A 15,310-nucleotide genomic window follows, 5' to 3' on the forward strand; every position below is an offset into this window, starting at 1 on the left:
GAATCACTTGGTGACCGCTTTTGATTTTTATACTTCTGCATGTCAGCATTACTGAACCAAATACAGGCACACCTTCCAACCCTCCTGTGCTCACCTTGAGCACTTGCAGCCAGAAATACTGCTCCAGCTAACATCTACTGCTCTCTCTCTAGTACGTTTTTTCCTGCAACAAAGTGCAAACCTGCAAGTTCACCAGCAAAGATGGCGCAGTCAAGGTGGCTGGTTGACTGTTTATATGTCACAAGGAGGGCCCTACCGGAGAGAAATCATCTTCAGTTGCTGGTTCCCAGCTTGTTCCAGCCCTATGAAGGTATTCAATTTGTTCTTCTTGGAAAAAATCACTCATATAAACAGATCTCTCCCATGATATGAGGGAAATTTCAGTGAGAAAGGTATGTGTCAACACTGATGTTCCGGTAGTTTCTACGTATTTGTAACAATATGCCCCAAATAATACGCTATTTGGTTAAATTGCATTTGGAGACAGCAAAGACACAGTACTTAGCTATTTGATAATTCCATCATAACTCCATATTAATTGTTCTCAGTGCTGGCGCTTTGAGACCACATATGCAAGCAGGTGAGGAGAGGATGGGTGAAATTCTCCCTTGGGCTGTGTCCTCTTCTGCACAGCTTGAATCAGGCAGCTGGGATGGACAACACCAGCAGGTGCTATTAACTATCAAGTACTTACCATTAAAAACAACGATGGCAATATTATCTTAGATGCAAGAAAATCTCCAGCTGCACCTTGTCAGTAACAAGCAGACAATGCAAAAAACCAAAACAAAACAAAAACCAAAAACCACTCTGTATTTGGCTTTTCTTACACTCTTTTTTTACATACTCACTATTGGTCCCTGGTGGAGGAAGCGTATCAGGGTGAATGCATCTCTGTTTTGGCCAGTTCAGCCATTCTGTTGTTTTATTTCCCCTCTTTTCAGATGAACAAGCTAAATTCTTAGGAGAAATAACAAAATTGAGCTTCCATAGTGATGAGTTGATTCATCTCTCCAACTCCTTTGCTCCCAGCATAAACTGCTGTTGCACTTCCAAAAGCCATTGCTACCCAGCTGGCTTTGGAGCAAAGAAGAGCATATTTGGAAGATCTGACTTGAACTGTACTATCACCCCAACAAGGACTGGTTGTGGTGACACAGGACAGCCCCACGCATCAGTTTGGCTGAGCAACAGATCTTTCTGAAAAGATCCTGCTGGTTATGGTGGATCCACGGCTGAATATAAGCCAGCAGTGCAAAGGTGGCAAATCACATCACATCGGGCCCTTGAGCAACGTGATCTAACTGCATTAAAATTACAAGTAATAATCATAATTATGATATCCAAATTTTATGTAGCATTTGTATTTCTTATTAGTGGTAGTTTCCAGCTATGATGATAATGTGTGAAATAATTTCCATGGGCTCATGTTCTTGCTATGAAAATATGAGTTCAACCCGTAGTCTTTAGTGAACACTTTGTTATAAAGAATCTTTGTAAAAAAATGGTCACTTGGGAAGCAATTACTAATAATTACAGAATCCTTCATGACTGCTTTTGATCTTTTGCATGCATGGATCTAAATCCCTAATTTTTTCTTTCTGAAAAGATCCTGCTGGCTATGGTGGATCCACGGCTGAATATAAGCCAGCAGTGCAAAGGTGGCAAATCACATCACATCGGGCCCTTGAGCAACATGATCTAACTTCACAGCTGGATCTAACTTCAAACCTTGCGTGGGAGTAGGACCAGATGACCTCCAGTGGTCCCTTCCAACCTGAATGATGGTGACTCTAATTGGTAGAGGCAGACAACGGAACAGGAGGCAACATTCACAGGCTGAGCCCTGGGAACTTCAGATTGCAGATAAAGAATCACTTCTTCCCCCAGTGGAGGTGCAGCCCTGGGACAGGTCATCAGCAATGTGGAGGATCTCCATCCTGTTGTTTTTTTTTTAAAAACCTCAGCTAGACAAGGCATGGCTGCCCCGACCTTGTGTTAGCACAGCCTGCAGTGAGTGGGAGCTGGAACAGAGATCTTCAGAGGTCGCAGCCACCAGTGTGGCCGCTATACTGTGACACTCCCTCATGATAGCTTATTACATTAAATCGCATGTTTATGATGTAAGAGAGGAAAGGCATGCTCAACCTGACAGCTGATTTCTAGCATGGTTATGGAGCATGGATATAAGGACAAGTTTTGCAATTCCCTGCCCAGCAGATACTAACATCACTGGTGTCTGCAGACCGTGGGCAGGAAGCAAGGAATCCCAACTGAACAAGGAAGACTAGAAACAGAAGTCTCCCAGGTCTAAATCTGAACATGCTTTAGCGCAGTGAACTTGGTAATACTTAATAATTATGTATCAGGCAGCAGCTGATAATGAAAATCCTTCCTTACTCTGTGACAGTGAGTCACAGTGCTTTGTAGATCACCACAAAGGTGGTAGGTTTTTACCATCACTTCACGGATGTGGTTAAACCTGGTCATCGTCGCAATGTGAGCAATAACAGAATGGGGAAGCATTTTCGGCTCCTAATGAACTTGATTAAACTCAAATGCTAGCGGTTATTCTTGAGCTATTCTATGCCAACACACTCTTGGTATATGAAATACATTTAATAAATAAACCATATAATTACTCAACTGCCATCTTCCAGAAACAGATGAGAAGTTTCTGCCTTGTGGAATGTCCTCCAAGCTTTACCGAGCAGCCGTACTATGTGCAGCCATTTCAAGGATTCTCCGTGATTATAAAAGCACACTGGCTAACTCTGAATTAGACTGAACAGCCTCAACATATAACTCATTACTGCTTCCAAGCATGCTTACTGGAAAGGAGTTGTAAAGTAATGGATGATGGGGGATAAATTGGCATGTGTATGAATCAATGTTTAAACAAAGGAACTCCAGCTCTTTCTTGGAATAGCAACATTTTGATGCCTCAGATCCCCTGACACTGGTTTCATAAATGCAGTAACGTAAACCATGTGCTGGGTGGTGATTTTCTGAGGACCTTCCCGCCTTCATTGTGTATTTTATTACAGGCCAAATGTGACATTAAATGTTATCCGCTGTGGCTTGGAGTTAAATACTTGCTCTGTTCAGAATAGCAACACTCAATTAAACAGCATTTTTCATGATCTACACCCTCTATTGTCACTGTGTTTAAGGGAAATAATAGGAGCACTGACCTATATTGCGTTTCTTATTATCGATGGAGATGAAGCGTATGCAGGGATTATCGGTGATGTACTGTGCAGCCCAGGGGACATCAATCCGTGTACTGGCTTCATAAAAAAGTCCCAGAGCGTAGCGGGAGGAGTAGCTTGCAGATTCCAGTTGCTGCTTTTGACTTTCATTAATTACTGTGAAAAAAAAAAAAGAGAAAAATCAGACAATCCCTCTTCTCTTCAAACATTAAATGTGTGAATGATGTGCTTAAGCTGATTATTCCTTCCTGAAAATGACCAGACTGCTAAAACTAAGATTTAATTTTGAGCCTAGTGCTTTGTAGTATTTTTTCTGGGACACCTCTTCATGAAGTTTTAATGGCGCATGATGTAGAGTATGTCCTTCACACACAACCCTCCCCCATCTGTTGGTGGTTTATCTCCCAGTTCTCTGCTAGTTGCCTCTGACTTGAAACTTCGATGACCAGTGACTTTTTTCCAAATCTTTTCTCAAAGGGTGAATAAATGGGAATAAGAGGTTTGGGTTGCCTCTAACACATCAAGAAAATGATTGTATGACTCTGCAAAAACCCCAGTGACTTCACATATCAACAAAATGAACACAGGGACTCTTGGGGAAAATAGCCCTGCAACTTCTGTGTTGCAGTTCAAATGGATGAAGAAAACTCTGTACTTCAGCACACAAAGGGTTCGTAGTGAAGTTCAGCTCCTGCAGCTGAAGGTATTTTAAAGCAGTTTAGAAAATTTCAGAGCAAATATAAATCCATTCCTCCCTCTGACTGACTCTTCTAATTACAGTAAAATCTGCTTTTTGCCTCAATTTTAGAATCCTCATAAAAACCTGCGCAAAGTAGCATTAGCCCCACTGTGCATTCAAATGCTGTTTTATTTCATGCCAAAGAGAAATACAACAGTTTCACTAATCGTGGAGTTAGGTACCATGTCTCTCTTTGTACCGTTGAATGGACAGTCAACGCTTCTGCAAGCTGGAGCAGGACGTGCAAAAGACACAATCACAGCGGTCTCCCACTTGTTCTCGAAACTGCACGCTCTGTTGGGCTTGTCTGGAGATTTGATATTGAGAGGCAAAGTACAACCACCGACGTGCTTCATTTTTGTGCAAAATTCAGCTGACATGACGAACATCTTGTATGAAGAAAGGAGCAGCTGATGACTACATCCACCATGGCGCTTCCCACGGGCAGCAGGCCAGGTGTTGAGTGGTATCTTCAGAAGAAGGGTCTGCCCCAAGACAGACCAGCCCTGAACAGCTTGCTGCAGCTGCGGTGTAGGACCTGCTGGGACCAGCGTTAGGCTGGAGACCCCCACCCTGGTGCCTCCAGCCGGAGTTGTTAGGACTGTGCGATTCTGCATACCTTGCCCACACCACCACCAGACGACTCAATTAATGTGCTTCAGAGAAATACACTGGCGTGACTGACCTTGCTGTTATGACTAGTGCTGCTCCTCAGAACTTGCAACCAGGATGGCTTCATCACACATTCACTCCACCAACATGTGCTCTTTTCCCGGGAACCGATACTTCCTGCTGTGCCAAGGTGAGACTTCCAGGAAGCAGCGCTATAAATCAAACCTCTGTGCGCGGTGTCGTGACGCAGACACTCCCGAGTCATGCAGCGCTGGCCAGGGGCGGGGGTCCAGCAGAGTGTTTTCAGCAGTATGCACGTCTGAGAGTCCGTTCAGTTGTGCTGAGAAGTCCTTGCAACAACTGCCACTAAACCTGTAAAGCCTACATACCACCAGTCCACATCAAGGTCCATTCCCACCACTGCTACCAGCACACTCCCTTGTCAAACAGCATCAAGGCTGCCTGTGTTTGGAGTCTGTTTGCAAGCAGAGGATAACAAGCAGGGGAGAGTGTCATTCCTGACTCAGTCCTGGTGGAGAGGAGGGCTGGTGTCACCCTAGCTCTTACCAACCTGTGGGTGACCATTTCAGCTGTGCAAGTCCACAGGTGCCAAGTCCAAACTCCTTGTCATGACTGATCCATTCCGGCAACACTGCCATGTGACGTCCCAAAATGTGCAGGGAGACAATTCATGTCCCTGTTCAGTTCCCCTCTGTGAGGCTCAATAAGTAAGCCATGCAGCCTACTATGTCTCACAAGAGAAGGTTCACCAAGGACATAGAGTACACTCTTTACAGACAGGTATCTTCTACAGGAGGATGCATGGTCTGCAGTCACAATCTCTCACCTGAAAACCCACCAGGCTAATCATAGGTATCTACTCCACTCCACTGTTTCTTTAGTTGTGTATTTTTTCTGTGATGTCTCTCCACTCTATTCCTCCATGGATCATGTAGAAGATTGATTTCAGAGGCTGCTTTCTGCCTCCTCCCCTGAAACAGTGACCTCATGTACAGTGTGCTCTCCTAACTCAGGGTCCTGGCTGTTTTCCTCCACCCCACCATGACCTCTGCACCCACACCAGCCTTACTTGATCACCAGAGGATCGCAAGTCAGATTCCATCTCAAATCCCATCAGAAATAAACCTTGAAATGCCCCCAAGAAAAACCCTTGCAAATTTTAACACAAGTATGCTGGGGAACAGAGAAATGTGGACAACACATAGAAACACTGATCAACCCATGAAAGCTAGGGAGAGGAAAGGAGAAATAAGGCATCTGGCACTAGGGGTGGAGCTGCCTGACAGAGGAAGCCAGAGGACAGGCCTGCTCCAGGAGGGTAGGACTGGCTGAGCACAATGGGTTTTGAAGAAGCTCCTTTTCCCTCTTCAGTCCAATGCCCCCCTCTGAGGTGGTGTTGAGGGGGCCCAGTTGCCTGTCACCTCGCCCCTGCACCTAGATCTTTCCAAGGAGGATCCACTCCTCTCCATGGACCTCAGGAACTCCTCTAAGCATTGGCTTAAAGACCTCTTGACCTCTGCTGTCACTTTACCTTGGCAAAGCTGCCTCTATGTAAGTTATGGCGTGGTAGGGTTCCCGTTTGCCATACTGCTGTTCTGTGACCAAGACCCAGTAATAGTTTGGCATGGAGGATGCCCTGGGGAGATGGAATAAAGCACAGGCTAAGGACACCATTTGCCATACTGCTGTTCTGTGACCAAGACCCAGTAACAGTTTGGCATGGAGGATACTGTCGTTATGCTACTGCCTTGAACACACTTCTGCAGCACACATACATGCTCTCCATGGAAGAACAACCCCGTACAACGTGCTCCAGGAAAAACCTGAGAGCAGCAGTTGCAAGAGCTGCTCTTCAAGGTCATTTCTTCTTGCTTCACCCTGAGCATGTCCCACATGAGGAACTGGTGGCTCCCATCTCGCCCCAGGATTCCAGACGTGGTGTGGACCCCGTCTGTGTGTGCTGACTGGCTGATAAGCTCCGAAAGCCACAGTGTGCAAAGGACCCTGCCCAGGCTCACTCTGCCTTCCTTCAGGCCAGGCTGCTCCTCTGGGGAGTTCCCGGGTGTGCGGGGCCCCATGCCAAACCTCCAGTGCAGCCTGGCAGGGCGGCTGCCCTGGGCTGTGGTGGGTGCTGGCTTTCATCCCGGCTTTTCATGCCGTTCAAAGGTTTTGCAGTGACCCGGGCACTGGCAGCACTCCCCCAGTTCTGTGAGTCTTCTGCAGGCTGTCATCTCCATCCTCCTCCATTCTTCTCATCTCCACAGCTTCTCTCCAGCCTCTGCACCCCCCAGGACCAGGAGATCTCACAGCGTGGCACTGCCGCTTGGCAAAGCCTGCAACAAGGAGGGGAAGGGACAGGATTAAGCAGGGTCGCCAGTCGGGCTGGAGGACTGCCCCAGAGGAAAGGATGCCAGCGGGACAGGACCTCGCACATCCCGCCTCGCTGGAAATGTTCCCTGGCCTGTGCTAACTCCCTGCTAAAGCCGTGAATTTAACAGCACAGGCACATGGCGCCAGCATCCGTGAACCGTCTCAGGGGCTCTTCACTGCCAAGTCCAAACGGCAACGTTAGCAATTTCAGCAGTGCTCATCCCAGTTCCTCCTGGCAGACCACAAGAGCCCAGACAGCGTACAGAGCTGCTGCTAAACACACGCCGCACGGCGGAGGGGACAGATCTTGTCCAGAAACTCCCGTCCTTCCAGGTAAGGGCTCTGCACAGCTGAGTTTTGAGACCTCCATCACCACCAGGCCCTCTTCTTACAGCTATGATAAATAATCACAATGTATTATGCATTCTTATCGTGCTTCGAAAGAATATAAAAGTCCTATAAACAAGCAAATAAATATGAAGCTGCAATATCCCATCTAAAACATTAGTCTTTGTCCACCTTACTTTGGCAACTCCTTTCTCCTTGGGGAGAAAAAAATAACCAAGAACTCCTCCAGCCTGCAAAGCAAACTCCCCCAACAAAGCTCAGGGCATCTGAGATAGAGACAAACTGCCCAGCTCGGGGGCTGCAGGTACCATACCCTGCCTCTGCTCTGCAGCACACATGGACTGCTGCAGGGGAAGGGACCGGTGGGTTTAAATTTGCTCAGGCAAATGGTTTATTACACGGAGCGCTTCAGCAGGTACAACCTTCACAACGTGAAGTGTTGCCAAAGCCGAGCCAGCCAGTTGGCTCTGAAGTACCTCATTTAAGACTTAACATTGCTTTATGGACCTGTCTTCACAAGCTATAAAGTTTCAGAAGGTGTTAGAGGTCATTGGGGATGGATGCTGAACAGCAGTGTGACAATCAAAGGTAAGTTACAATTTCATCAGCTTTAAGCATACACGTACGCATGGAGCTTGGCCGGGGGATGCTGGGAAAGCGGATGAAGACAGGCAGTGAGCCCAGCTGAGCAACCTCCCTCCCAGGAGAGGGGAGAAGAGGGAGGGCAGGCAGCTTCCAGGGTGTGGGCACCAGCCAGAAGTGACAGAGCTGTGACTTAACAGATCAAAGGGCTGTGAACAGCTAGGGCGGCTCGTTCACAGTGGCGAGGGAAGAACAGCTTCAGGGAGAAGTCGCTTTTCAAAGCCCTGGGGAGACAGAATAACGCACAGGCTAAGGACACCGGGTGGTACTGCCCAGCACCTGCAGGCATTTTGGGGACAGTGGCAGACTGCTCGCCAGCAAGAAGTGAACTGCAGAAACACCTAGGAGTTTCTCCAGACTCAGTTCTGCCCTGTCCTTGGGTAACCCAGAGCTGGAAGGTGCAGAACCTGCAGGGTGGAAACAGAGGGGCAACGCTGCGATGCTAGCCACCCCACACACGAGTGCATTGGACTCACGGTGCTCTGGTGTGAGGCAGCTGCAGCAGGGCTGGGCGTCCCCAGGGATGGGGATCCCCCACCACTTGGGGCTCCTTCCCAAGGACACCCCGCTCGCACGAGGCCGAGCTGCTTCCTTGGGGCCAGCCGGGGTTTCCCGTGCTGCAGCCCATGCCGGTGCCTCTGGGGCTCCTTCTGACTGTACGTACCATAGACCAGAAATGACTAATACCCATTGTCCCAAATAGATAAATTTATGTCTCAAAATTTAAAAGTGTATTAATTAAATTACTGATGTAAGTTTGCTAACCAATTTGCTCAACTATTACTTAGGTTTTTTAAAAATAATGTCTGTGGTTCACCAGATGCAACTGGCTGCAAATTTACAAAAACGAGGAAGTTTTTATACCTCGAGAAGACAGGCAATAAAGTGATGTCAAGCTTGAAATCCAGCAACAAAAAAAGCTGAACTGTACATGAAAGCAATGCTACGGGTTGTAAGACTGAGGTTTTTCCCCTGCTCCATCCATTATGCATTTTAGCAAGGCCAACAAGTTGATCTAAGGACATGAAGAGAGCCTTCATTTTGAATTTCCATACTTTTATTGGCTTAAATGAAAACCAGACTGTTGTTTTAATGTTGTGTATGAAACCACAAAATAACTATTAATTTTTCCCCTTCCAACAAAAACGGTTAAAATGATTTTAATAACATTTTGGAAAAAAACCCCCAGCTTTCAGACCACGGAATTGTCCAGCATACAAGAATCAGCCATAGTGATATTTTTAAAGCAAAGCATAAAGACACGAAAATCTTATATTTTCCACTGAAAAACTCAGCTACAGCTGCATTGTGAATGCCACTGAAGTAAACGTCCTCTGGAGATTTCATCACATCAAAGCAAGGGGCATGTATACTTTATTTGCTGTTTCTCTAGACACTGACAGCAGAGTGGATTACTTATCTGTAACACTCAATAAATATAATAAGGGCCTTTTATCTGCTGTTCCAGTACTTTAATGTCACCTCACTGCCTCACTCGTGTTGTGGGAAGGAGAGGACCCAGAGATCCCATTAGGGCCAGCAAGAGAGAGGACAGCCAAGGCATCAGCTGGCAGGCTGGGAGCATGGGCACCATGCCATTCAGGAGTCCAGGACTGAGCCCTGCCTACCATCACAGAGGCCAGGGAAGCAAAAATAAACCCAGCTGCTCTGATGGCCAAGAACCGACTAGGACGATCAAGGTTTAATCCTGGATGTTTAGTCACTTTCCAGCAAGTAAGGGAGGGGATTGCAATATGCACTTTTATCTGCAGAAAGGCACCGCAGGAGCTAGGCAACACCTGGACCGTTCACCACCAGCTCGAGGCAGTTGTCAGAGGCTCCGGCAAGGACCAGACTTGCAACTTTGAGCAAGCAGAGATGAGGAAGAGCCATGATGGGTCGGTAAAGGAATCAGGGCACTCTGGTAACTGAAGCAGATAGGTTACTTGTAACTTCACACGAAGTCCTGTGTACCTGTCACTGCAGGTCACAGCTGCTGGGGACAGGGAAAAACCACACTGGGAACTGCAGGGAAAAGCAGATGCTACAATGTGAGATGCATTTAAAATAATACTTGTTTTGGAAAGTTTCGCTATTCCTAATTTGGTACTTCTAAAAGCTTGTGGATACTTATCTCCCTATCAAGTCACCAGATGATTTCAGAACTCAGCTGGGATGCTTGTGTCCAGCTCTTGCATGCACATAAGGATGTGTGGGCAAACTTGGGTAAACAAATTAAGATCCTGGTTTGAAAGACTTCCAAGGATGAGAGGGAAAACACTCTTATTTTGTTTCACCGTACAGTCTCTCTGGGTGGCACAGAGGATGTTGCATCCTGACAACTAGCAGCTCCAAAGAAGACAACAGACAGATACAGTTTGTGTTATCACACACAGCTATCGCCGGATATATTCAAAATCGCTTACTAGGTATGGCCAAGGTAACTGTAAATCTAGAGACATCTAGACATTAACAGCCTCTGACGCACGAAGAAAAAAAAACAACTATAGCAGGACTTTTAATGAATGATAGTGCTATTAAAACAGTAAAATACAAGGATATTTGACTTACAGTGTTTTCTTTTAGGAAAAGATCACTCTCTTTTAGTCTTAACTTCTTTTACGGGAAACTCCTTATTCTTCTAATAATCCAACAACTTTAGCTTTGGTGGTATTAGAGCCTAGCTTGAGCTTTGTGACTTTTCCAGAGTATCCTCCCAATTCAGCGTAACTCCTGCTCTGCGTGGGCCTGCTTTCAGAACTTTCTTAAGGCATTCCTAGCAAGCAGGTCTGACACGGTGTGTCTGATGGGACTAGTGGCTTCGGCTCAGCACAACAGTCCTGCTGGCGCTGTAAGAAATCAGGAAAAATGAAAACTCTCTGAATGATACTGTGATTTGTTTTAAGGGATGAAACTGCCCCCCGTGTCCCTCCACAAGGACTACAGGAGGGAAAAGGTACTTCTACAGTTACCCTCTATTCCTCCCTGCTTGAGTTTTAGGAAGCAAAAACTTGAGCGGAAGCTTTGTCGGCAACCGTGGCTTATGCAGTGATTTCCAGAGAAAATATCCCCTTCGTCTCTTGAAAGGCTCAGCATTGAGGTCAGACAGGGAGATGCCCCTGCATCCCGGGAGGAAACCAGCTATCTTTTGTCACTGCCCAGCTGCCCTCCAGTCTTCAGGACCTTCCTCTTCTGGAAATAAAACCAGTCCTGCCCAACTCCTAGTCCCCACCTGCCATGGGACAGCACAAAGAGAAATAAAACGTCCTGCCCCTGTCTCCTTTTGTTCTCTTTCCCACCTTCCAGAAAATTTTGTTAGACATTTGGATTTAAGAAAACCTGATGAATTTATGAAGGATTTTGGTAGGTGTTGCTTGTTTTCCAGCAGAGGGACAAGCTGGTGCACAAGCCCCCCTACAATCCCCTAGTACTCAATTTGGCCTTTGACTAGGAAGGTTTCTCTCTGCCTTCTTCATTTTTTCCATACTTTATTTCTGTAACCATCCGCTTCTTTCACAGCTATGCCCTCAATAACCCTGCCACTGATGCTATCCCCCAAAAGGTTTTGTTATTTCCTTAGACTTTGCTTAAGATTTTATTTGCAGCATCGGACTTAGTGATATGCTGACAGCAAATCTAAATGTGTCAATCAGATGTTGTCAGTGACACAGTATTTGTAAGCGGCTAGTAATCACTACTATTTTAAAAGTTAAAAAGGAAACTCTGTGGTTAAACGGCAACAAAGATATTTTTAGCTGAGGTATCAAGAGATTTTAGTAAGATGCTCGCCCAGCAGAATAGGCAGCTCAGCTAAGTACCTGGAGTTACGGTTTATTGTCACAGCTGACAGAGTGCTACCAGAGCTCTGTTCGGGAGATGAATTATCAGGACAGCACGTTATCATAACCTTCACACAACGAAGCCTCCTTGGATGGCAACCACTTCTTCCCCCGCAGGCTTGTGGAGACCTTTCCTGCAGCTCTCCGGAGCAAGAAGCCACTGCCCTGAGCTCTCCAGTTGAATGGTGACAAAGGAGAGACTTTTCAGGCAATCCCCCTCTGCACGGTCATCTATGCTGACACCACGCCATGACGCTGGCCCTCTGCCACCGTGCTGACCGTTTCAAGATGCAGGCTGTTCCTGCTTCTGCCTTTGCGTAGGAGGGAGCAGAGGTTATGAGAAAGGCTTCGTTTTTAAGTTCAGCTTCCTTATCAAACAGCTCAAGATTCTTTCAAAAAAGCAGCAGAAAAGTTAAATGGAACAATGCCTATATCTGCATTGAAATACTCACTAAACGTACTTTTAATTTTCTAATCATGCTCAGCTTTTGTTTGAATAATCTTGTTTGGATCCAACACGATGCTCACTCCTGCGTGCATGCAACATCCTTAACAACTCAACTTAATCACTGTGGTCCTGGCTGACTTGGCATAAAGCTTCTTTAGATAAAGTCTGTGGCACAGGAATGAAAGGCATATTTAGAAATGCAGATGATTAAGCGGAAAATAAAGATGCTGGGGAAAAAAAGACAGTACACGTAAGTTTTTATGAAGCTTCTAATGATTTTGAGAATTAAGCTTGAATACCTATCCACCAGCTGCTCTTGATAAGATGATTAGCAATCCACTCACTATTAAACTAAAGCCTCCATCAATTTTCACAAGAAACATTTACATTAATCCCCTACAGCACCGCACATTGTGTTCGAGTCAACTTTTGCTATCAACAGAGAAGTGAAACTGCACCGTTTCTAGGACTGGGGACCAAGCTGGCACGAGGGCAGAGCACCACCAGCTCCTCTCTCCTGGAGGAAGGGCAGGTGAGGAGAGGAGGGATGAGGAACCGGGGAGATGCTCCATGGGATCTTTGCCAAGCGCTGGACTGTGCTGCAGTGCTAACATTCACTCAGCAGCACGGGAAGGGCTGATGCATTCAGGTGCAAATACCCTGGCACCACCCCAAAGGCCAAGCCCAACGTCTGCCTCCTCCAGCCCAAACCGGCATAAATCTTGCGGTTTTGTTGTAGGAGACTGGTAGAGGAGCACGCTGCAAAACTATCTTCGTTTTCTCTCCCTTTAAATTGAACCCTGTTATACCTCCTTATACGCTCAGGTCATATTTTTTACCCAAAATATACCTGACCCGAACCTACAATTTTTTTTTTTTATATATATATACACTTTTATTTTACTTTTAATATATAACTAAATTTTTAAATTTAACAAACCTCTCTCCTCCTTCCCCAATTCCACAGGTTATTCTTAACCTGTATACTGTATCATACACAGCTGAGGATCTCCATGCTGTTCTCTTCAGCCTGATAGCTCAGGGTCCAATTTGCAGGTGGATTTAATGTGTTTGTTGACATTAGATTCACAGTTTTTGTATTTGTATAACGGGGAAAATAACTTTTGAGACTCATTATTTGGATGACTGGGTTGCGAGTACAGAAGCTAACTCTTAACCAAAAATCTAGTCATTTCCTCGGTGATGCCATTGGAAGCAACACAGCCCTGAAGATGTGTACGACGATGGTGCAGGGTGTTTTAGTCTCATGAACCTGCAGCAAAGGCGATAACCAACACATAATACACCACAGAAATACTGCTCACTGTGGTTTATTATATCTATGGATTTGATTCAAAATTGATGACACCTTAGTTTAAAATATGAACCTCTGGTAAGCTTCCACCCTGGGAAGAACACGATATGACATGTATGAACAAGTAAAACTAAAGGAGAAGACAATAACTGATTTTTCACAATCCAAACTCTTCCTATGGTTACATCACCACCCGCCTGGGGACAGAAAGCCAGTCTCATAATGGTTTAAAATGCCCATATTTTAGCTGGGAAATTTCTTCCAGTTTTTCCTGGGAGAGAGGAGAGATAAACACCTTTGTGGAGCCACCAGAACAGACTGACCCCTTCCAGCAAAGAATGAAGATACTCAGGATTTTCCAAGAGATTTTGGGACATGCTTGGAACTTACAGTCACTTACAAAGAACCCCAAGAAATCAGTCAATAAAGTCCAAATAAAAAAAATATAATAAACACTTATACACCAGTTCTACTTTGTAATCATTTGTAGGTAATGACACAGAATATATACATGCCATCATACAACTCTCACTAGCACAACTGCAAATACAGTTTCCATACTATAGACAGAACAACATTTATTAGGTGTTATTCTGGCAAAGCCCACTAGTTTCTGTGACTGGCACTGAAGTCGATAGAAGCTGAAGTCATATTCGAGAAAATCTGATTTTATTCAGAGACCTCTGTATAGATTTAAGATCTTATCTTTGAGCTAAGAGACTTTTAAAAGTTTAGCTAGAAAAATAAATAAAGCTCATTGTCACATTTCCTCTGGATTAATTTGCAAATTAATCCAGATTCATCTCCCTGCTGCGCCACATCATTACAGAGGACTTAGAAAAGCGTCCTTCCTACACCAAGTTACAAAGTACTACACGCAGTTTTGTTACTCTCTGGTGCCAAAGTGTAAAAGCTCATTACTTACATAATCTTCATCATAAAACATTTAGCAAATAACTTATGCACCTACTGTACACAGCATTGAGCTGAATAATAAAGTTGAGAGGATTTATTTTCTTGAAGTATGACACTAGCTGCCGAAACAGCATTAAAAGCTTTTCAAGGCAATACAGACAGACATTGGCTTACTGCTCTGTGTTTGGACTTGGACGGGATATACACATAAATAAATTGAATTAGACCTGCCTGATGTTTCAGGCTTCTAGGCTGCAGCTCCCCACTGACTACGGTAGAAGACCCTAATGGCATGCAAAACTGAAGCGTGGCAACCGGAGGATCATCCGCAAGGTCTCAGAACAGACCAACTCCTTGCAATGCTTTCCTACGACTAAACTCAAGTCAATACCTGTAATGCAATACCAGACAGTGGTAATGCATGCTCACAGAATCAAGATGCAGCTTTACAATAATGGACAACAAAGTTATTTCAGTTTAAGTACTAGAGAAAATGCTTCCAGGCATTAATTATTGAGGAAGGATTCAGCTGGCCACTGGAAATCTCCACTTAATGCAAAAAAAATAACATATTTTCCTCTCTTTTTAAAGTTGACACACATATCTAGTTCATCACCAGGAGGATGCAAAAGGAAATAATACAGGGTAGAGCTGTGCACATCACAAAGACGCAGGGATTGTATTCAGCTTGTACAAGAACCGCCTTGGGGTGATTTTTAGGGGATTTTTCCCCCATTCAGACCAGACTTGTTAGTAAGTGTCAGTATTACCTCTCTTTCCTCTCCTTTTTCCGTTTTCTCAATCAGTCCAAACAGCTTTACTGAGCTTTCCAGTTCTTGTGCTGGAAGA

General features: G+C 45.2%; 1 protein-coding gene across 1 annotated transcript in view; it reads right to left on the reverse strand.

The window, feature by feature from the left end:
* The window catches only part of RNLS (renalase, FAD dependent amine oxidase), an 80,183-nt gene that overhangs the window by 18,525 nt on the left and 46,348 nt on the right, over positions 1 to 15,310 (reverse strand). Inside the window, exon 5 of the mRNA XM_075759040.1 lies at positions 3,195 to 3,368. Within this exon, the coding sequence (XP_075615155.1) occupies positions 3,195 to 3,368 (174 nt within the window). The remainder of the gene's footprint in view (positions 1 to 3,194; positions 3,369 to 15,310) is intronic.

Source organism: Balearica regulorum, chromosome 7 (genome assembly GCF_011004875.1).
Source record: "Balearica regulorum gibbericeps isolate bBalReg1 chromosome 7, bBalReg1.pri, whole genome shotgun sequence".
NCBI classification, from domain to species: domain Eukaryota; kingdom Metazoa; phylum Chordata; class Aves; order Gruiformes; family Gruidae; genus Balearica; species Balearica regulorum.